General features: G+C 41.4%; 1 protein-coding gene across 1 annotated transcript in view; it reads right to left on the bottom strand.

The window, feature by feature from the left end:
* Positions 1 to 23,308, bottom strand: part of ADAM12 (ADAM metallopeptidase domain 12) — a 191,148-nt gene that overhangs the window by 43,200 nt on the left and 124,640 nt on the right. Inside the window, exons 6-11 of the mRNA XM_075717488.1 lie at positions 22,887 to 23,070; positions 17,353 to 17,418; positions 16,375 to 16,446; positions 14,472 to 14,641; positions 13,189 to 13,273; positions 7,721 to 7,869 (exon numbers count right to left, since the gene is read on the bottom strand). Of these exons, the coding sequence (XP_075573603.1) occupies positions 7,721 to 7,869; positions 13,189 to 13,273; positions 14,472 to 14,641; positions 16,375 to 16,446; positions 17,353 to 17,418; positions 22,887 to 23,070 (726 nt within the window). The remainder of the gene's footprint in view (positions 1 to 7,720; positions 7,870 to 13,188; positions 13,274 to 14,471; positions 14,642 to 16,374; positions 16,447 to 17,352; positions 17,419 to 22,886; positions 23,071 to 23,308) is intronic.

Genomic DNA, 23,308 nt, shown 5'->3' with positions numbered 1-23,308 from the left:
TAATTTCATTTTCTTCAAATTGTAACAGAGGTAATTCCAGCTAGTTCTGCTGACTCCACAGTTTAATGTCTCTAAGCTGCCAGACCGAAAAATGAAAAGTGAGGTCTGCATAGCTGAAAACAAACTGAGAGGGGTCAGTAAATACTGCGCTAACTAATGATGGTTTGATTATCTAACGTTTAAAAGCTCTGCAGCTACAAGATGCTGTGAGATGTCTAGAAAGAAGAAAAGAGAACCAGTTAGTAAATTAAAGTGTCCTTTCCCACACTGTATTTCTGATTTCTGTCCTATTTCTAGCATGACCTTTTGCCTTTTTTTTTAGATTTTTTAAATTTTTTTTTTCTTAAAACTTGTGAAGTGTTGGAATAAGTGGTTTTCACTTCAAGTTGATTTGGTACCAAAGCCTGGGGTATTTTTACTGTTTTGGTATTTTTACTGTTTTCATGGCATACCTGACTGTCTCCTGAAGCTAGTGTGCTGAAAATCTCTGGAGGCTGTATGTTTTCATAGTCCGGTTCTGTAGACTCCAGTTCAGAGTTTGAATAACCAAAATCAAGGTGACCTTATAGCCTCCTTCTTTGAGATCATTTTTCAAAAAGAAGAAATGTGATTGAAACTAATGCTTAATACAATAAAAAACACATATGATTAGTACTTTCCTAACTCGTCCTTTATAGATTTTAACTATGATTTATTTACTTAACTACATGTTTACAATGTACTTAAATCTGTGGGGTTTTTTTTGTATGGTAGTTTAAAAACAAAAATCAAACAAAAGCAGATGACAAAATAACAAGACTCCCCACAAAGCCTTTGAGAGCCAACCCTACCAAGAAAAACGGTTCTCCAGGAGATATCATTCACCCATCTATCATGCAAATATATACTTATGCTTTATAAAATCAGCATTACTGTTACTAGCCTTCTTTTGATGTGCAGTCCTAAATCTCATTAATGGTAATGGGTGATACACGAGGGAAGAACAGACCTTCAGCACCATCAAAGGACATCGGTTGTGTAACACACTTTAACGATAGGGTGCTGTTCCCCCAAACGCTGCCCTTGGTGGTGAAGGCAGACGAAGAAGCTGCTGAGCACCTCCTCACCCTGACCCAATCCTGCTGTTCACAGTTACCCCAGTCGCATCGGGATAACTGTGCGCCTGAACTGCCAGACCGCTAAATAATCCCCATTAGTATACATTCTTCCGCCCCTGCAAGCCTTGTTTTTAACTTGGATGATTTCCACCATCTGGATTGTCACGTAGCCCCACCAAATGCTATTCCATTTCACCAGAAGGGAAGTGAACTGCAGCACAGGAGTAAATCAGGTTGGGGTTTAGATCCACAGGCCAATTTCTCTGCCCAAACCGACATTTTATAGCGTGGGTGTAATATACACAGATTCTATAATTCACATGCCTGTGACCTGCCATTTAACTTTACTTTAGTAGAGATAACAAGCTGCCCTTGATGGTCTTGCCCATCTTTAATTTCCCCCCATTTCAAGTCAGTAGCACTTAGATTGAGTCAATTACTTTAATTTGGGACTGTCACTCAGCCGATTCTTAACAAATTGTACTTTGTTCTCACTCTCATTCACAAATATGCAGCTTCCTATTGACTATCTGTTTTAATTCTAACATAAAGGTTTCAATTTTACTTTAAGTAACATACTGATAACAGTGGGTGCTTTTTGGATTGGTTAAAAAAAGAAGTCTTCTCCAAATTTCAGCAGTAAATGAACCAGTATTTTTCTACACACTTTGTACAATTTCTACTATGTGCTCTTTCTGTGTTCCTAATTGCTCTCCTCCCCCAAACCCTGCCTCCAAAAACTCAATAATTAAAGTGAAATTGTGTATTGAAAGGCAATTACTTAAAATTAGCTGTTACTTTCTACCAAGAGGCACAGTTCCATAAAAATCCTCTAAAATGATGATCAATAGCTGACAGGTTAAATAATTGATCTCAACTCATTTCTCCTTTTTCTACACTTATGATCACCACACAAAACCTGGTCCCCTGGCTGGAGCAGAGCCCCAAGCTATCCTGCAGCCCAGGCAAAACACGGGCACTTCCACCGGCACGAAGTCACAGTGTCACAGTGGAAGCTCCACTTCCCTGTCACATATGCAGTCATATTTACCTGGGTAAATCGAATTTAAAACCTAATGGAATCAGGTACACTGACTTTAAATTCTAGCTGTGAAAATGGAAATGGGAACAGAAGACCCAAGACAAGAACAGACAAGGGCAGGCATAGAGGGATTCAATTCATTCTTTGACTTTTCCAAAGGAACATCACTCTAAAAGGAACACGACAAAGAGGAGTTGTTGTGCGGAGAAATTATCATAGAGAAGCTGGTTCCTTGTTTATGTTACTGGCCCAGACCTTCCTGCATGGCACCAAACAGCTTTCTGTCCCTGATGCTTGGTGCCATCACTGGGATGCAAACCAGCACAAGCCGTGGAACAAGGCAGCTCTTGGAAGAGAGAAAAAACAAGTCTACTAGGGACCTAGATTAAAATAAAAGTTTCTGAAGAGATATTCTTTCATTCAAAAGTCTGTTGAGCAAATAGCAATGGCCAAGACCTCTCTCACACATCAGGTTTTGCACTTTCTAAATATACACCACTTGTTTTATGCCTTGAAACAATAGCCCATACAACATTTTTCTTTTCCTAAGGATTTGTTATTTTCAATTATTTTGCATTTTTTGCATCTTTTCATCATGGTCTTTGAAGAGAAGCAATTTACCAAGGTAGAAATAAGAGTCGAAGTAGACTTACAAGACGTGCTGCCAGGCTGTGCTTGATGTGCGGCAGGATTTGGAAGACTGGACGCAAAGCGACGGTGCTTGATGCTACAGTTCAAGGGCATTTGAAGGCATGCCCTTGCGGACACAGTCATGGTTCCTCAGCACAAACCCATCCTGCCTTCTTACTATTGTACTTGTTTGCAGGGACAAACTCCAAGCTGGTTTGCATTTTCCATTTGTAGTTTCAGTGCAATGGGGTAAGTGGGAGGGGTCTGCTGAACAGGTGTGTAAAAGCCCCCCATGATTTATAGCTGTAAAGACAGCGTTTGGCCTACAGTTAAAGCATGCACCCTTCCAGGTCAATGTGAGGTATTTCATCTCAAAATACATGGATAGCAAAAGAAACGGGGTGTGGGCAGTAGGGCAGAGCTGGAGAAAATCTCCGTCATTCCCATAGCAAGGTGTAAATGGCACTGGAGAAGAGACTACAAAGCAGCCCTTTTCCTGTCATCATTTTTGATCAGCATGGTGAAAACCTGCTTCTGTCTACGGAAGCGCAAAGAGAGATGGAACAAACGGCTCTATCCTAGGAGCCTGCCTGGCATTTCAATTAGCCATGGCTGGGATGATTCAGCAACAAGAACTGATCCTGGTAAGAGCAACACACTTCTGCGTGATGACAAGGAAAGAAGCTTTCATTATAGCAAGTCATGGGACTCTGCAAAGGGGTGGAGACTACAGCAGGATCAGCATCTGAATGAGCTTGGTAAAACTAGCTGTCCTTTATGGATTCTTGGTCTCTCGTTAACACCTAAACTGGGGGGTGGGAGGGAATGGAAAGGCATCAAGGAGTAATTTCTGTTAGCGGGAAGGAAGAACATGTTTACAGTATGCTCAACTTCCCTGATGACAAGTTAGCTGTGTAAGTCACCTATATATAAACTAGAAGAGCATGCTGTTGGCAAGGACAGAGACATGTAGGTGAGGGGAAATATAGACGCTTGGATTTACAGCAGGGAAGAAGACTAACTAAAAATGTTTAAGGCTGGCAAGAAGTTTCAAGCATATCTATTAACTCATAAGCTTTCAACTACTTTGGGGGAACTCACCCGGTTTCAACCCCCATGGAGGTACCTGTGCTCAATTTTGATGAAGGATCATATAAAAAGTGCATTTCAAAAATTATTAAACAAACAAGCACTGCTAATTGACATAAGGTTGCTCCACAGTTTGTGCTAAATTCTGCTTTTAGTTGCAGTGGTATAAATCTAGACTAATGCTTTGGGTTTCACCAGAACTCTTCTGTATTTATCTAGCTGTCAGGAAGAATATTTTCACTCCTAAGAGTTGCAACTTTAGGGAGATACTTGGAAAACAAGTAGAATACTGAAATGGCCTCGCTGAGTCAGGCTAGTCCCTTAGTTTTCAGATACTGCAATCTCAGTAAAAAGATGTGCAAATCTCTTTAAGACTCCTTATATCCTTCTTTTTCACCTGGAACAGTCCATGGTCAAAACAACTAAAGGAACTGAAGGAATATCATTAAAACTATGCATAAAAAAGGGATCAATGTGTTAGTATGAAATATTTCCTTCTTGATACAATTTTTATAGCACCACCACCCCCCCCCCCAGTGGGATTTATGTCATTTCCATAGCAGATATTTGAATCTCTAAAACACCTGGAGTGCCACAAATTTGGGGTTTTATATACTTAATTCCATGTTATACAAAATATATTTTGCTAAAGTAGAGGGTCTTTAAGGCACTTGTAGCTCACACACAAGTGGTACACATCTTGCTGGTATCTTCTAAGAGAAAAAGCTATAGGAAGCTCATTAAAGGATAGATCCAACAGAGTTTAAATTCCATACTGATCCCTGGAGATTTTTTCCACCAAGAAGTAATTTCCAAGACCTCTTCGAAGACTGAAACGTAAGAACTGAGAGAACATGGCAATAATTAATGAAATCACTTCTAAGTAAAAAACCTTCAGACATTCCCTTTTGCTGCACAACCACACAAATGACTCCAAAGTTAAGTTTATGGAGGCTTTTCTGTTATAACACAGATATTTCCTATTCTTTTTAGATATCAGATAAGGAGTTCTCAGGGGCTTGTACTTTTTACAGTAGCTTCAGCCCAAAGATTTCTTTCTTTCTTCTTGCACTTGTTAAATATACCTTAAACCAACAGAAATTAGAAGAGCACAGAGTGAGTGCCAACGAGTACACTGAGAGAGCAGGCTGTCTCTCTAAATGTATTTGGCTTCCCTGGGATGCTCTTTGTTTTGATGTTTTTCCTATTCTAAGAATGTTTTTCAGGTTGGGAATACTACTTTGGCCTTCCCTTAACAGAGACGGACTTCCAGAGCTGAAAACTCTTCAGTGTTCCTTGAATAATGGTGCTCAGAGGAATACTACTGTTGGTCAGGTATTGGGTAAATATTCAAAGTGTTAATTTTAAATTGGTAAAATGCAGTTTGGCTTAAGGCCTAAAGTATTCTCCCAGAATACTTATTACAGATTGACAGCATGGTATGAAGGTAAAGCCTAAGGCTATAAATCTGATGTTAAAATTTCCATTTATAAATCAATAATCACCACAAACAAAACAGCCTGCGCAGTTCTGTGACTGCCCCAACTCTTCCTCAGGCACAAGTTGTATATAAAGTTTGGTAAAAATCTGAAGAGAGCGTTGCAAAGCTGAAGTGTATCTGACGGTCCCCTCCCCAAACTGTCAAACCTGTGGCGTGCTAGAGTTGGGCATGGCGTGGCTGAAGCAAGCACAGCCTTTAACGTGTAAGGTGCTACAGAAACCCCAACGTAAAATGAGCTGAGCTGCTTGGACTCATACCTGAGGAAGACACTGAGCAGGTACAACCTTGGTGTGACCATGCCCTGAGCCAACCCAGAGCCAAGTGTCTGGACTGGCACATCCAGCACAGAGGACAGCTTCAGGTACACCCAAAGGACGCTGGTGCAGAAGGCAGGACCAGGGAAGAGCTATCTAATCTCATGTTAGAGACACCGTCACAGGATGAGTTCAGAAAGCGTCTAGAAATTTCTGTCCTGACAACATCTCCTGCCTTTATTTCCAAAAGCGGAGTAACTGGATGCCCAACCAGTAATTCATAGAATCATACAATCATAGAATCGTTTAGGTTGGAAAAGACCTTTAAGATCACCCAGTCCAACCATTAACCTACACTACCAAGTCCACTCTAAACCAATCAAGGGTAGACTAGACTAAACCATGGCCCAAAGTGCCACGTCTGCCCGTTTTTTGAACACTTCCAGGGATGGGGACTCCACCACCTCTCTGGGCAGCCTGTTCCAATGCTTGACCACCCTTTCAGCTGAGAGGACTAAAGCTTGCCTGCATCTTTCAGGAGCTCAGAGCCCGGAGCTCAGACCCATCCGCCCACCGCTTTCCAGCTATCCCAGCACCTCACCTCAGAGCCCTGTTTCCAATTTCAGTTTGTTTTCACAGAGCGCTCACCAGCCCTGAGGTGCTGCAGAATGCAGTTCCATACGGATACTTACCACCTATTGTTTTAGAAGAGCCAAGCTATTTTTCTTTTCCAAACTGTAGAAATCACTCTCATTCTCCTCCACTCACACAACTGTCTTTTGTTTGTCTCTTAACTTGCTGTGCTTGGCCTCTGGCCAGAATCCCTTTTTCTGCCTTGAAGGAGGGTGACAGCACGCCTTTGAAGGAATGCCAAGGCTGCTGTTAGGCTGACCAGCAGGGAGCAATCCTGCCCACCACTCCCTGGCCTCTCCCAGATTGCTCTCCTTTCCCAGAAACATGCACTCAGAGAAGGCAGGGGCTGAGCTGATCACAATTCCCAGAAGAGATTTTTAAGCAACAGATGAAGTTTAAGCGCACACAGAGAATGCTGGAGCTGGAAGAGACATCAGAAGATCATCTAGGCCATCCTCTTGCCCCAAGGCAAATCCAGCTGTACCTACAAGACACTGCTGACAGATATTTGTCCGACTGGTTCTCACCAGCTTCCAGTCACAGGCAGTAACATTTCTGCAGGCATTCCAGTCCGGCACATCACTTACCATCAGAAAGCTTTGGTAAATCTACTCTCTCTTACTTCAGTTTAAGCCTGTCAGTTCTTGTCTGAATACGGACATGGAGAACTCAGTCATTATATCGTTCAGTTTCTAACAGTACTTTAAAATACAGAGAAGCAAGCTGTAACTAGTTACCCTGGTCATGGTGCCTGTACTTTTTGTGTCTACAAAACCACTATGCTCCCCCATTGACATGGTGCCTTTATCAGCAGCAGAGTAACTATTTGGCACTGACTCAGAGAGATGACCACGGGTTCACTGGCTTTATTTCCCACAGTGTCTTATATCTTTTCTTGGAAGAGCTCCCTCCGGCCACTGAACAGCCCTAACCCCACTGACTTTACAGATTTAATTTGCTCACATGCTAATACTCCTACATACTTATAACAAGGGGTGAAATGCGAAAGTTTGTGCAAAACCGAAAACCTTCTCTGCACAAGACAAAGGCTTTACAGAGAGCCTAAGAATATATTTCCGGCATTACTTTATTTCCTACACATTCGTCTTAATCTTGGCCTTGGGACGCTGCTCATTTCCTATTATAACTATGGTACTCGGGTGGCAAGATGAGAGAAGGTGAAACTCTGATTCAACACTTGCAATGCAGGTTTTTGTTGTTTTTTTTTTTAATTAACCATTTGCTTACGGCATTTTTGTCTCTCACACTGATAACAGGGAAATAGAAAGGTACAACAGTACATGTTGTGCTCCGACAAGAAGTTTAGTTGTTTCAGCTCGAGGTGGATAACTGTGAGATTTGACAGGTGCTGAAAAGATTTTCTTTTTTCCCCTCGAATGTTCCTGAGACACAAAACAAAACTACAAATTTTCCACTATAACTGTAACTTGCCAGTGCTTACCCTTGCACTTACCCAGTGGAGGGGTTCATGATGCAACCCCCTTTATCGGTAGATGCTTTGCAGTTACAGCCCCTCTCCAATGTATCGTGATTCATTCCAAAATTGTGGCCCAGCTCATGAGCCAGGGTGACTGCTGCACCTAGAGGGTTTTCTGAGTGATCCTTAAAAAAAAAAACCCAAAAGAACTAGTGAAGTCAACATATAAAAGCAATTCAAAATACACACTCCCCCGCTAAGGTCCTATTGCCTGTCCTTTGAAATGTTTTATAAACTTACCAGCTGCAGTTACACTGTTGTTAAATGGACACAATTTCAAATTCATCCACATATATCAAGTGCCAACTGGGAATTTCAAGACAGGCTATCTGTCCTGGCCACCCACTTTCCCCAGCATGTTAGACATTTCAGGCCATTGGGCAGCTTTGAACATCTGGGCCATCTCTTTATTTAGGGCTTAAAATTCCCTTGCTCAATAAAACCCCCAAACTCCCAAGACATGGCAGTGGCAGAAGAGAGTCACCCAGATGTGGAGTGTTGGAAAGGGTCATTATGAGTGTGATGAGGGAAAAGTGAGAAGATCCTTCATGTCAGGAGGTAAACTACAAATGCAGCAAGAGAATTCACTCGGTCTATTTAATACTTTTCAGACTGTTTCTTCAATATCAGAAAGTCCAAGATTTCACAAGCCTGGTAAGAAAGACCAAGTACCTTTGAAAACCTCCTTTTTAAAATGAAAGGACAACACAAGTCGAAATCTTCGATGGCCTCTTGTCAACAAACACCTATGAATATTCTGAATGTTGCAAGTGTCAAAATGGAAATATTAACATTAATCCTTGTTGAAATGCTGATTTTTGGGACAGTTATTTCTGAGAAATTCACGGCACTGCCTGATTACAGGCTGCTGATCGGACTGATGTTTTGGCTTAACCGCAAGTAAGAGACCTTTCCACATCGATCATTTTCCTTGAGGGAAAAAAAGTCCACTGTACTCACATGAATGCTTTCCCTAAAGGCATAAACATGTAATATAAATGCATGATCCACTATTTATCAGTCAGTAAATGGCATTACAACGTACAGCTGCCTGCTTTAAAAGCATATATGAATACATTCAGTTTAAATAACACAGTATCTTCTAAGCCAACCAGCAGACTAAAAAGAAATGAAAGGTAAAACTGCCTAAAACATTAGCTATATATTAATGAATCCATTAATACATGACTTGGGGTAGATTTAAGAGTTTTTTCTTTCATCTGTCTGTGTTAATATTTTTAGTAAATAATTTCTCAAACAGAAAACAAAATAAAAAAGAGAGTACAGTCATTCTGAAAACAAGAAACTTCTGCATTTGGAATAAACTCAGAAGAATTTTATCTTTTAACAAAGGATTTCTTTTTAGTTTTTGCTGAATTTTAAAATTTTAATATAAAAATCTTGTGACTAACATAACAGCCAGTTTGTGTGCAGTTATATTCTAAGATGCCTGTTTGCTGAAAGAAGCTATACAACCTGTCCTAGTAAAGAAACTACACTCAGCCTATGCAGCAAAATAATCCATACTAATCAAGAAAATATATACACAATGCCTACATATGGAGATGTCTTATCTAGACACTAGTCACATACAGATTGATTTGTCTTTGTAATCATAGCAATTTATGAAATATTTAGAGAATTCAATGTAATTGAACCCGATGTCATAAAAAGAGCACAACCTCTCACTCAACCAGAAAACAATCCAGGACTGAAGATTAAGAAAACAACAAAATAATTCCATATAATTTACCAGCAGCACACTGGAGTGATGCCTTGAAATTAGGGCTATGTGGTCAAGACAGAAACTCCTCTAAGCTTTGAGCTACCTAGACAGACAACAAATTGAACTCAGTTTTTCTCATTTTGCCAGTCTCTCTTACTGAACAGAGATTATATTTATTTGAACACCTCTAAAGCTGGCAATTAAAAATAAAAACAAGAATTCACACAGTCCGCTCCAAAACCAGAGCAAGAAATGATCTGAAATGTAATTTGGGTCTTGAATAGGCAAACAATTATTACAGCCCATGCGGTTCTCATTACTTGCTCAGATCCTCTTGGAATGCAATTTTATCAGTTTCTAGACAGGGTTTTTAAAACAAGGAATGTGATGTCTCAGCAAAAGAGGTTATTTAAAGACAGCATAAATGAAGATTATCAAAGCAAACAGTGACATGTCCCATTTGATACTGAGACCATTTAAGTATCACAAGGCCTAAAGAAATGAACAGCAATGGAACTTTGATTTACTCCATCAGGGTCTTTTAAAGTTAACTTGAGCAGTAAAAGTCATTACCAAACAGTTTCACAACCACTGAATAAGCAACCGTCTAGTGTTAAGACATTATAAGCTGTTGCACAAAACATGCAGCTGCTTTCAGCTGAATTCTGCTTCATTCCACAGAGATTCAGATCAAATTGTAATAAAAAAATACTGTCCCCTACAGCTAGAATGGGCAAATGCCCCAGTCCTGTACTTCCCATGCAGTTTCACTCAGTTGTAGGAATAAATTTCCTAAAACACACTTTTATTTCATTTAAGCAATTCGCTGAAATGCAAGCACCTCAGTTCCACACTTGTTATTTAGCCTAACTTCCCACTAAAGTCAATAGAAATTTGACATGAGTGAGAACACTACATTACATTACAGCAATGCAGCAATATTTTAATTTTAAATCCATGAATTTAGTGGGCAATCTTTTGAAACAGAACAAAGACTGAATCGTGTCAAAGACTTGCTTTAATGTCAACTTTTTGCTTCGTCTTTCGACGACACAACAGAACCATCACAGCAAAATAAAATTATAATGCTCTTGATACACCAAAAGCTTCTCATACTCAGATGCCTGCTCTCCCCACTTTGAGTTCCTCTTAAAATTAGTGGGAGACCGGGTGTCACCTACCACTGAGAGAATTCAGCCCTATATAACCGTAGAGAGGGGCAGGCTCTCAGGGAGGCATGGTAGAGGAATTCAGATCATATAGTAGAGCTGGGTAACTGCAAAACCAATCAGGAAAATCAGATCGTACAAGGATGACTCCAGGTTTTGTATTCAAATGTTATTTCTCACGTAATCTCTCCATTGTCTCTCCTTTCAGATCAGTTTTGAGAGTGTGGGAGCTTTTTGGTATTGAGTGTTCGGGGTGGGATGGGTAAGAGGTTGGCTGAATTTTAAGGATGGCCAAATGTTCAGGTGCCCAGTGTTGACACATTTGAGCACTATAGCCTCACCCTTCTTTCATTTGTATGTCTTCCAAATTTAGAGCTTTCTTCTGTAGGTACTTGTCCTGGTTTCGGCTAAACCACGACAGTACTGCATATATAAAAAATTTTTTTGTATACACCTGAATTAGCCTTTCTTAACTGCGGGGGAAGGTTAGGCAGCTGCCCATTTGGGTTTTGGGGGTGAGTGTTTGCCTGTTTTGGATTTGGCTCCTTTTTGAGGATTTGCTTAAAGAACTGGGAAACGTTTCTAGTTATGCTGTGCAAGCCTTGAGTTAATTTGCAGCCCAGAAGTTTCAATTTACTGAGGTGGGAATCTCTGGGAAACATCGCACTCCCCTGCACAAGTGAAGCTGCAGCCTGGCCCACGATTCATATGCAGGCACCAGGTTTCTCCTGGACATATAAATCAGTCTCTCCTCTGTCAAAGCCCTGAGAGCACTTTAGAGAAACGCTGATTCTTGTTTTGTTGTTACTGGAATGAAATAGTTTTTGTTGTTTCTGTTTAAAATGACAGTTTCCAGAGCGAAGAGGACTGACTTTGCAGTAAAACACACCGTAGCATATTTCAAAGCTTATGCTAAAAATTAAAAGGACAAAAAAGTCATCATTAAGGGCATCGCTAACTGCAGATAAAGCCAAAGCAGTGACTGCTGGCCTGAGGGTGAAATGGATACAATGGGGCTGTCTGCCTCATATATGCTTTTGCCAAGATTTGGAAATGTACTGGGAGACTCCTACAGCTTTTTCTTCCTCTCTTCCTCCTTTTCCTTTTGTCCCTATCCCCCAGGTACCCAGTGAAAAGCTGTAACAAACCAACTAGAAACTCAGCTTCTAAAGCTACCAAGAGACTGAAGCCTTTGTCTTTGCTACAATTTTGACATGACTTTCTCCAAATTATGTGATTTGATTGTTCTTTCCCACTCTTTCCTATACCTCAGCTTCCCTGCTCACCTCATAAATCCTCCCAGTCTGAACCATCTATACATCATCTTCCACGAATGCGCACATCACCCCAGCTTGGCTTCTTGCCTACTTGTCCAAGAGACCACAAAGGAGCCCTGCATTGTGGACCAACCTCAGCTTGCACGCTAGTTAAGAAGGAAGGAAATGCAGGGGCTTCACAAGGGGCTGTATCTCGGGGATTACCCTGCTACATGGATTGTCTTGAAGCAATAGCCTTAGTGTCCCAGGCTCCAGGTTAGCCCCAGGAAGCTTTGAAGAAGTGGGAGTTTTGAGACCGTGCAAACTCTGAATATCGTGTGTTCCTGAACTCCCACCTCATTTGTGTAGGGATCTGCAGCTGAGGTGTCCAGCAGAGCTGGAGGGAACCACCACATCACCTCAGGTGCTGGAAGCCTAGACAAAGCTGTAGGAAACACAAAGGTTTTCAGCACATGCAGGCTGAACTCAGAGACTACCTAAGAGGCTTTTAGGGGTCCCTGGCTTTCTGCTCTGGAGTGGAGCTCTGAGGTCACCAGCTGAGCCTGCTAATAGTCTGCAAGCTCTGGGAGTCCACAGCTCATTTTATTTAAAGTACTTCTATTGCAAAGCTTAGTTAACACAAAACTTCTTTCCCCACTTTTTGCACAAAATAGTTAAAAATGAAAAAAAAAAAAAAATTCTGAAAGAAAATATTCTAGAACTACTTCCAGAAATTGGCTAAGATGTTTACTTGTGTGTTCACCATGTCTAGCATCTAACAGCAGCATTACCAGTACTCTATCTTTGAGAGAGGCTCAGGTAGAATGAACGCTGCCATTGTTTGTTCTCGTTGTCTGGCAATGTAATAAACCCACTGTGCTGCAAAGATGGAAAATAAGGCCTTACACAGGAAACTCTGTAAATGCAGAATAAAATCAATATAATAAAAGATTCAGGATAGAGTGTTGTTGCCTGTAACACTAGTATACCCAAGTGCATAACAAATGCATCTTCTGGTCCTCATCCTTTGCAGCACCTCAGCACCTGATTTAATGATAATTAGGAGTAGAGGATTCTTGCAAAGAGGTCATGATATATTTTAATGCTATATTTTGATTTTTTTCACTATGGAAACTATCATTTACAAGCAATGTGCGTGTAGATATAGATACTGTTGAGACTGAAAATGGGACAAGTGGGGCTGATGTTCTGGTACAGAATACAGTACTGCAATACTTGAGATTGTGTTGCACCAGTTGGGCCAGTTTCAAGTCCCGTGCTTTTACCACTTACCATGACAACCCCTCCAGACTGCTCTGCAGTGCACATGCTCATTATGGGCGCCATGCCAATGGTAGTCCCTTGGAAGTACACCCCGCTGCAGGAGGGCGGGAAAGGAGAAGAAGAATCACAGAATCACCATTCAGTGCCAAGATACCACCCTATTATTTTCAGTCTTGTATTTCTGCCATTCTCAAACAAAGATCCCATTTCAAACGTGTCAGCTCCAGACATTCGCAGGTTTAAAACAATGAAAAGCACAGATTAGTCATGTTGACTTGCCGAACTGACAATGACAGCATCCCTGCTACAAGAAAGATCCATTTGATCACCCTCCTTTGGGTTTACTTCTGTAACCGGCCCCTTCTTTCTTTTTTCCCTGACGGAAGTTGGGAATAGAAATATAAACACAAAAATAATGTCTCCAGCTCAAAGAAGGGTTATTTTAATGCTGTGGGAAGTTTATATGCTACTTGTTATAATACACAGCCTAGAATGTAATCATTCCAAATACAGTATTATTTTACACAGAGAGTAATCAAATATCTCACGAGGGACGGTTTGGAAGGGCTCACTCTATTCTTACAGAGATAATGTAAGAATATCTACATAATGAGTAAAGAGCTCCTTTTAATTACTAAGACGTCAGGCATGTTTATCTGTAGAGTATAAAGAATGGTTCATTGATCAAAATGATACCTGGTTCAAGAAAGGGGTGTTTCTCTTACTTTTTTTTTAAGAGTGCTTTTACTTTGAGCATGTTTACTCAATTACTTTAATCCAGGAAACAACAGCAGGGTAAAAGATGTGTATGATTTTAATTTTAAGTCACAAATGCAAACAAATTGTCCAATTTAAACTGCATTTTAAAGTTTACTGAGGTCTTTCTACTAACAAACAGGCTTCATATAGTGTCCCCTTAGCTCTACTTTTGGGGTGAGGACAGGACTGCCTTTTTCAGTAACAATTTAGGCTGAGACCAGCTTAAACTGCTTGTAAATTCATACCCTAAGTATTTACCAGCTTATTACACATCTACAATTCTACATGAGTTGTATTCAGGAAAGGCCTACAAGTAGCAGAGCTATTACAGAGCTGTGGAAGGAAATTAATCTGAAGCATCTGCTGAAGGGCTGTGCAAAACACTTTTATGTTTGATGCTTGCAGGGGGAAAAGACAAACCCTCAAGAGCACAGATGTTCCTCCCAACAGCTTAGCAACTGGGGAAGAATTCAGTACAGCTATTCTCAAATCACTGAAATCCTGGCTAATATGGAATATAGTGTCAAGTCTACCTTATCAGCTGTGCATTGTCGTGGGGTTTACGAGGTAGTAGTTTTAGCTTTCTCCAGTCCAGAAACTCATGGAGGCTGGTGAAAGGGTCTTGAGAAATAGAGCACTTATCCATGTCATTCCATACTTCCACTCCGACCAGGGCTACACGAATATTTAGTGGCCTATAGAACTAATGAGAAAAGAAAAATAGAAACATGTCTCTACAATCCATTTTAGACCACATTGGATTACAGTGTTTCAACAGAAGCATAATGTGCATATGAACCTTTCTTACAGAAGCTTAGATCATCCCTTCTTCAGGGCAAAAGTGAACACCTGACAGGACTGACTCAGACAAAATATTTCCATGACTTACAGAAAACAGTTCTGACCTGACTAAATACCGATAAGGCGTTCAAAGACATCCAGAGATATGCTACTTCTTTATGTTCCACCCAAGATTGGTATCTGCCTTCAAGATGAAACGCAGCAACTACCTTCACGCATCCTTCACTTCTGAACAGACTTTTGGCTACGCAGATGTCTCTCTCCATGGCTGCCCTCCGTCACTAGCACCAATGCAATTCAAGAGGGAGGGGCAGCTGTGCTGTACTACGGTTGTGGTTCAAAACAATAGCTGAAAATTTAGCCAGAGTCATGGAGTCTTGCTCACAACAGATAAAACCAAGTGATTTTAGCACTGTAGGCTACATGCACTATTATCCCACTGGTAAATGCCACAGTTGCTACAAGAGGGGAGCCAGAGTAGCATTAGCAATGGAGCAGAGATAACAATTCTAATGTGAGACTAATGTGAAGAAGGATTCAAGAATCGATCAAGTCCAGATTTGGCTGACAGTCTGAGGAAAGCATATACTAGATCTTTGTCTTGTTTATATGCATTACAGTCATTTGGATAACATTGGCATTTGCTGAGCATAAATTAAGCATGAAACATAAATATATTATAACATGCAAAATTAATTTTGAGCAGGTAACATATAAACACCTGTCCTCCAGTAATAAGTCAGCAAGACAATTATGGAAGAGGTGGAGGTGTCTTCAGCAGCTTGTTTTTAATCAAGAATACTTCTCCGTGAGCTATTGCCCTTGAAGTATCACTTGATAAGTTCTCAGCTAAATTAAGACTCCCTCAGTTATAATTTCACTACTGGACTCCTGATTTTTTCTGGCCATAGAGCACAACAAAAATAATCGTTAATTTGTTCAAAAAACACTGTAGAGGACTTTTAGCTTTTATTGTTTATTGTCAAGAAATTACTTCAAACACAAAAAACCCCAGTGTATGTCTCTTTCTTATTGCTCTCACTCAGCCATCAACTTCTGCTTCCTCAAGCACTGCATATTTTTCATTCTGCCATCTTCCTTGGGCTATATATCTTATTGACCGTGTCTTCACAGGCCCTTTGTTGGCTTTACAATTGGACCATCCCTTGCTGCTGCAAAGGACTTTGTTCTCTACATTCCTCCTCAAAATAATCCTTTTTCTATGGGCTGTTCCATACGTGATTATCCTCACCCCCTTCCCAGGTCAATAAACTCCTAGGGCTAAACCGTACATCTCCTTAGGAATAGTGCTTCCACAGATGTATGCATCCCATAAATAGCAGAGCAGAACTCACAGCTTAGTATGCTGAAGGGCATACGAAAGGTTTAAGTTTACTTTTTTGGTTTTACTGGTTGGAGAGAAGCATTGCTCTGAAATACTGGAGTATTAGGAAAGCAGCAGAGTTTGCTCCTTGAAAAGGTGGGTGGATAAGGAGATGTGGCAAAGGTTGTGAAAGCTGCTGATCCGAACACAGTGGCTTTCTTAATTTACTAGTAGAAGAAACATAGATTTCACAGCAACATCCTTCAGAATGCGTAAGTTTGGAAAAAGTGAAATAATGCTCATGTTCTTACCTTATCAACATAGTTTGCAATTTCTATCAGCCTCTGCTTAATTTTTTCCACATCCTTGCCTTGTCTCTGAAACTTGGAATGTAAAGGATCAATGTACTAGCAGCACAAATATCACAGAGCTTCCCCCCCAACAGCCACCTTACTCTGCCAGCATTGTCGGTGATGTTTGGGAATTACACAGTACAACCAAAGGCCATCAGCAGACTCCTGTTGGCTTCATGGGACCACGGTCTGCCTCAGAATAAGCACAGGCTATGGGATAGGATTTTGGTTCTCACAAAAAGCTTTAAAAATCCCTAAGTCTTACATAGGGATCTTTCAGGGACTGATGCTTTGTGAAAAAGAAAAGGTTCTTCTGTTAGCTGTTTCAGCTCTTGCAGCAGAGTGATTGTAGTTCCCTAACTAGCAGTGTTCATGGAGACAAAAAAAAAAAAAAAAAGTAAGTAGCAAAATAATTCAAACCAAGATTTAGATCTTTGGCTGCCATTCAACTCACTGGAACGTTTCTACAGCCAGTCCTGGTTACTTGCTTTGAAGCTCTCTTTGCAAACCGTCAGGAAGGCAGTCATGCTTCATGCAACGTGATGGTAAAGTACTGTTTCAAAAGCAAGGGCAGGATCCTACCATGTCTTCCAAACAGTGATGGTCCTGCCGAGGGCAGAGTCAGTGGCAATGAAGACTTAACTAGCTCAAGGAGATCCTGGGCAGTGAATTCGTATTTGCCTCTTCTTCAATTACTGCCAGACATCCCAGTTATTTAAGAGTCAAATTCCTTATGAAGTCTTGCAAGAAATTATACAATTGACTATCAGTGTTGTCCTATCTTAATCGTGCCTTCCATTGCTTAGCCTTAATTAGGGAAGAAGCTTTACTTTTGAAAACTGTCTGAAGCGCATTGCTTGCAATACCATGGTAGCTGAACTGAGTTACCCATTTCCTACCTGCGCTTCCCATAACTTTTAATTTTAAGTTTCTTACCTCTCGATTATCTGCCACAATAACAAGCTCCACATACTTCGTTGTCTTCAGAGTCTCCCTCTTGTACTGCCAAAAAAGATGAAAATAGTATTTTGTTTTTGCAATAAATGAGCCTTGGAATCAGCTCTGCCTCAGTCCGACAAAGCGCTTGCAAGAGGAGATACACAATATCTCAGACTTCCAAAGATTTCACTACATACAAATTTTTGCTGTATTCCTTCTCCTTATGGAAGTTTTCATTTTATCTACTACTACAGAAATAGTCTACGTGGTACTTACAAAAAGACCCCTAGGATTTGATCACAGCAAGCAGGAAAGTGCTGCAAAGTCTCTCTCAACCTTTCAGCTTTCTGCAGTTGAAATGTTTGAGTTATCCTTCCTCGCAGGAGGATATCATATTTAGCAGAAAGACCTTTGCTATTTCCAAGGCACATTTAAAGAAATGATGAGATGACTTTTAGCAAACATTTCACACAATAGACAAACTGGCTACTAAGAAAAATGAGAGATAAAGGGATATTGAGTGAAGCAGAGAAGAGATCAAGTGGTCAACTGATAAATTATGTAGGAAGAAAAACCCAAGAACAAAACTGCAGAAAAAAACTGGAATGAACTGTCAGTGTCTGGGGAAGTGTATTGGGTTTGCATGGCAAGGTTTTGGTAGCGGGGGGCTACAGGGGTGGCTTCTGTGGGAAGCTGCTGGAAGCTGCCCCCATATCCAACAGAGCCAATGCCAGCGGCTCCAAGACGGACCCAACGCTGGCCAAGGCCAAGCCTATCAGTGATGGTGGTAGCACCTCTGGGATAATGTATTTAAGAAGGGGAAAAAAACCCAACGGGACACAAACTGCAGCTGGAGTGAGGAGTGGGAACATGTGAGAGGAAGGGCTCTGCAGCCCCCAGGTCAGTGCAGGAGGAGGGCAGGAGGGGCTCCAGGCACGGAGCAGAGATTCCCCTGCACCCCTGGTGCAGCCCCTGGCGAGGCAGCTGTGCCCTGCACCCATGGGGGCCCACGGGGAGCAGAGATCCCCCTGCACCCGGGGAGGAGCCCAACCGGAGCAGGGGATGTGCCCCAAGGAGGCTGGGACCCCGTGGGCTCCTGGCAGGAGCTGTGGCCCCGTGGGGAGAGGAGCCCAGGCTGGAGCAGGGTTGGTGGCAGGGCTGGGGACCCCGCGGGGACCCACGCTGGGGCAGATCGTGAAGAACTGCAGCCATGGGAAGGACCCACGTTCGTGGGGGACTGTCTGCCAGGGGAGGGACCCCAGGCTGGGGCAGGGGAGGAGTGTGAGGAGCCCTCCGCTGAGGAGGAAGGAGCGGCAGAGACAACGCGTGATGAACTGACCACAACCCCATTCCCTGTCCCCCTGCGCCGCTTGGGGAGGGGAGGGAGAGAATTCAGGCATGAAGTTGAAACTGGGAAGAAGGGAGGGGTGGGCGAAGGGTGTTTTTAAGATTTAGTTTTTATTTCTCATTATCCTACTCTGATTTGATTGGTAATAAATTCAATTAATTTTTTTTTTTTTCCGAGGTCAAGTCCGTTTTGCCCATTACGGCAATTCATGGATGATCTCTCCCTGCCCTCATCTCGACCCACGAGCTTTTTTGTTATATTTTCTCTCCCCTGTCCAGCTGAGGTGAGGAGGGGAGTGATAGAGCGGCTTTGGTGGGCACTTGGCGTCCAGCCAGGGTCAACCCACCGCAGGAAGCAAATTAATACGATAAAAATGGAAGGCATACGTTTAATTTTGTATCTGTATATTCATATGAAACAGCTGGTCACACTGCTTGCAGTTCGAAATGCAGGTCCAAAAGAATCATAATGCTTAGCTGCAAAAGATCACTGAAGAAATTGAAATGATTTTGTAATAGTTCTAATGATAGCACAGCTCCTCTGCTACCCTAAATTTAAGTGACCTATTAATGCCTGTAGAAGTTCTGTAATTCACAGCAGCTGAGCATCTATTCTATCATTCCTCCCTTGTTTCTGGAATAAGAGAGTTAGGGAAAAGAGGTCTCAGCAGTATATCTGATCTTCATGCCAGAACTTAAGGAGCTTAAGCAGATGTATGACCTACTAATGACCATGATGTCTTGAACTAAACCAATGCTCTATAACCTAAAAACATGACTGAAGCTTTCCAAAGCAAACTGTTCCAAGGCAAACTGTGTGATCCCCTAAGCTAAGTCAGTGCTGGACAACACCCTCCAGCCATATTTCACAAAGTTTTCTTCACATTACCAAAGTGTTTCTCTTTGTTATCTGCAGATTAATGATTTTGAATGTTTTGCAAGAAGCTTTGTGTTTAGGGGAAAGTGACAGATGCAACCTTTAGTAACTCTGACTTTCAAACTCGTATTTAATGGTGTTACGCAGCCTTCAAACTACAATAACTGCGACATAGTTAAGTTCCATTTGGACTATGAACTGAGAAAGCAGTAAAAGCTATCATTAATGAACTGAACATGAATGATACAAACACCTCACAGGATTACACTTATTAGAGGGTCTGAAAAATGGGCTCAGGTGGATATTCTTACAACTTCTCCTGGTATTGGGGCTCTCTGTCACCTTCTTGTGCCCTGCTGGAGGCAACTGTCACCACTACGGGGTCATGGTGTGTGCACAGACTTGGTGGACGTGCCCATGCCTCGTCTGCCATGCAGGTCATCAGCAGTGCCTAGGGAGATGCCGGCTGGGAACCAGGACACCAAGGAGTCCGCATGTCCCCTCCTGCTGCTCCTGGGACAGCAGCAGATGCAATACAAAGGGCCTGCCATGCCTCAGTAGACTTCAGTGGAACCTAGAGTGCTCTGGGAGAGCTCAGTTTACCTCCCTGCAAAATATATCAGACATGACTGAGATGCCACATAAGGCAAATGACCATGTGGGTGTTGTTTGTGATGGAATTGATCTCTCAGACACTAAAAGTCTAACATAAACCTGACATTTATTATGTTGTCCTGTTCAGAGATGTACCCCCAAGATGCCTGTAGTCTTCTTCCAAATGAAGAGTAAAAGATGAGGCATTCCGGGTACAAAGATATAAGAAGAGCTCTGTTATATCAGTCAGTTTAAACCATTTACTTTTTACCAAGAGTAAAACTGTTCGGACTGGAGAGAGTTAGCCTGAGAGAAATTGGCTGGCAGTGTATAATCATGTAAGCCTCTGGTGACTGACTTGCATAACGAATCCATTCCTGTGATTTGCCCAAAGGCTATGTGCATTCCTCAGATACAATATTTATTTATAAAATATACCTAATTATGACTTCATTCAGCTTGCTTTCTGCAGCCGACTGCATCAGTGCACAATCGGTTGCCTGAGTTAATCCTTCAGAATTAAAATGAAGAGTCAATAATAAAGCCATGATAGATATACATGATGGGAGACAATATGCTTTGTTCCACTGACCGCCGTCTTTCTTCCCTGCTTCTACCACACCCGATCCTATCACAAAACTGCTGTCCCATGCCACTGTAGCCCTTCCTCATGCTCCCCAGCCTGGGAATTGGCATGGCTTGGATTCACACTCCAATGTTGCAGCCTCTCTCTTTCTCTGTGATCCAGTTGCCCCGAACGGCTCACCTGCCTGATCTGCGGTCCACCAGCACCACCAAAATGGCTTTTTTGTGTGGCTACAGAGAAAAAGCCACACTGTAGGGGCTTTCTTACACATCAGGCTTGCTTTCTGTAGAATTCTATCTCAATGGAGCTCAACTGGAAAACACACTCCCTGCTGCAATTTGAGGGTCCGCTGAGTTATGAAATAACCCAGTACTTTTAGAGACCCAGCTCCAATGGGGCAAAATGTGTCTGCACACATCTGCTACATTATCTGACTTGCTCTATTAAATCTCATGTTTGGATCTGGGAAGCTGAGCCTACTGCTCATCCCATCATTTATCTGTATTTTAATCTAACCCAAAGGCTAGTCTAACTTTGTGGTATATTGATCTCACAGTTCAGCTTTGCTCATTAAGAATTTAGTGTACCTAGTCGAGTGAAGGGTCAGGGTAAAAAAAACCCAAAAAGCTCCCCCCAAACCTGTCAAGAAACCAAAAATTTTCATCATGCCCTGAACCTGAGACTAGATTTCTGCTTACTTCTGTCACCCAGTGTAATTTGGAGCAGCCTTATGTCTTCATACTTTGCAGGTCATCTTTATTCAGTATGTCCTGACAGTCTGCTTAGCTGATGACAACACTGAAATGTGAAAACCCACTCCACACATTACATTTGACAACTTTCAAAATTCATACATTAGGACCGTATCCAACATGCTCATTATATATATTGTACCTATCCATATGATGTGACTGTTGACAGGTTTTATAATTATGTCCACTGAACCACAGCAAAAATATTTTTCAGATATTTAAGGTGAATTCTGGCACGTAGTTGAAGCCATCAACAAAATGTGAGAACCATGAGGATAATAGTAAAATTGCTTTGATTGTATCAGCTGGTTGTATGCACACATTTTATTTCCATTTCCTAGTGTTACATTGATTACTTCAGTGAAATTCAGTCAAAAGTCACAAAGATTTTGGGGAGACCTTAATAAAGTGAAAAGTACTTTTCCAATGCTTTCAACCTACACAGGTTTTTAGAAATACGCTTAGCCCATAAAATGGTATATGCAAAAGCTAATGCATTAGATGTAATATTTAATATTCCTAAAATGTAAAATAACTTAATTCCACTACACAAATAATATCTAGGGATGCCATTTAGGTTGCTTTCCTTAACAATTAACCTGATGCAAAGGCTTAGTAGTACATGCAAGTATAAATCCCAATATGTGACATCTAATAAATGCTGAGGGCAGATTTGTGTCATTCTATAATTTCTGAACACCTAAACCAGTCTTTTCTACAATCCTCATCCAATACGCAGATGAACTTATTACAGTATTTCCTCTTCCTGACTTTTAGCTCATAGCTCATTTAATTTTCTACAGTTTCCATTAGCTAGATGCATTTCACATCAAGTGCATTTCTTCCTACATAAAAACAACTACAGTAATACATCTGTAAAATAATATGGTGAGAATTTGTTTTGTCTGCATAAGATACTTTCCTACTAGAATGTAAAGGTTCAAAACCTAATGTTAGCAAAGTATCACAGCTATCGTGTTCTCTTCCATCTTGGGTGGGCAAGAACTTTTCCAGACATTGCTCAGTGTTCTTATGGGGTCTTAAATTCTGGCTATAATCATACACGAACCAAAATATATCACCATAATATGAAACCATAAACTTTTCTGTGCCCTCTCATTACCAAAAAGAAAGCAAAAAGCAAGTTATGCACACAGGATCAAGACAAATAATAAAGCTTTAGCAAATCATGTAAGTATATGCTCAATTTTAAGCATGTGCTTAAGCACACGACATCAACAGAAGTTGACTATATGGTTTAATGTTTTGTTCAGCAGGGACTCTGTAACAAAGAGTTATGGTAGGCAGCAATATGGAAATGCTACCAGAGATGTACTCGGCGAACCGGAAGCATAAAAGTGCATCATCTACCTACCCTGCCAGCTTGAGAATGGTGTGATGTGCCATTGTCATCAGCTCTCATGGCAGAGATGTCCAGCTGGTGGCCACAAGATCCTGGGGCTATTTTTAAATTCTCTGCTCGGTAGATCTTGTGTTCACTTGTAGAACCTTCTAATGGCTCCAGAATGTAGCTTTTGTTTTCAAATACAATAATTCCCCTGTTACAGAGAGAACAGAGTAAGATGCATGGTTTTCAAGGGCTAACGTATGTTTGTCTACAACAAAGTTACAACAGGTTTTCGTAATGACGGAGTATGAAAAAGCAAAACGCTGATTTACAGCGCCATGGTCGGGTGGAGCAGGAAACATCAAAGCTGTATATTTGTCATTGCAGCACACTATAGTTTAAAAGAAGCAATGGCTCAAAGAAAAATTTTCTGTTCTGAAGCACTGTAC

This window comes from Pelecanus crispus, chromosome 10, assembly GCF_030463565.1.
Source record: "Pelecanus crispus isolate bPelCri1 chromosome 10, bPelCri1.pri, whole genome shotgun sequence".
Lineage (NCBI taxonomy): Eukaryota > Metazoa > Chordata > Aves > Pelecaniformes > Pelecanidae > Pelecanus > Pelecanus crispus.
Note: the sequence above shows the minus strand (reverse complement) of the source record. Positions and strands in the feature narration are given on the sequence as shown.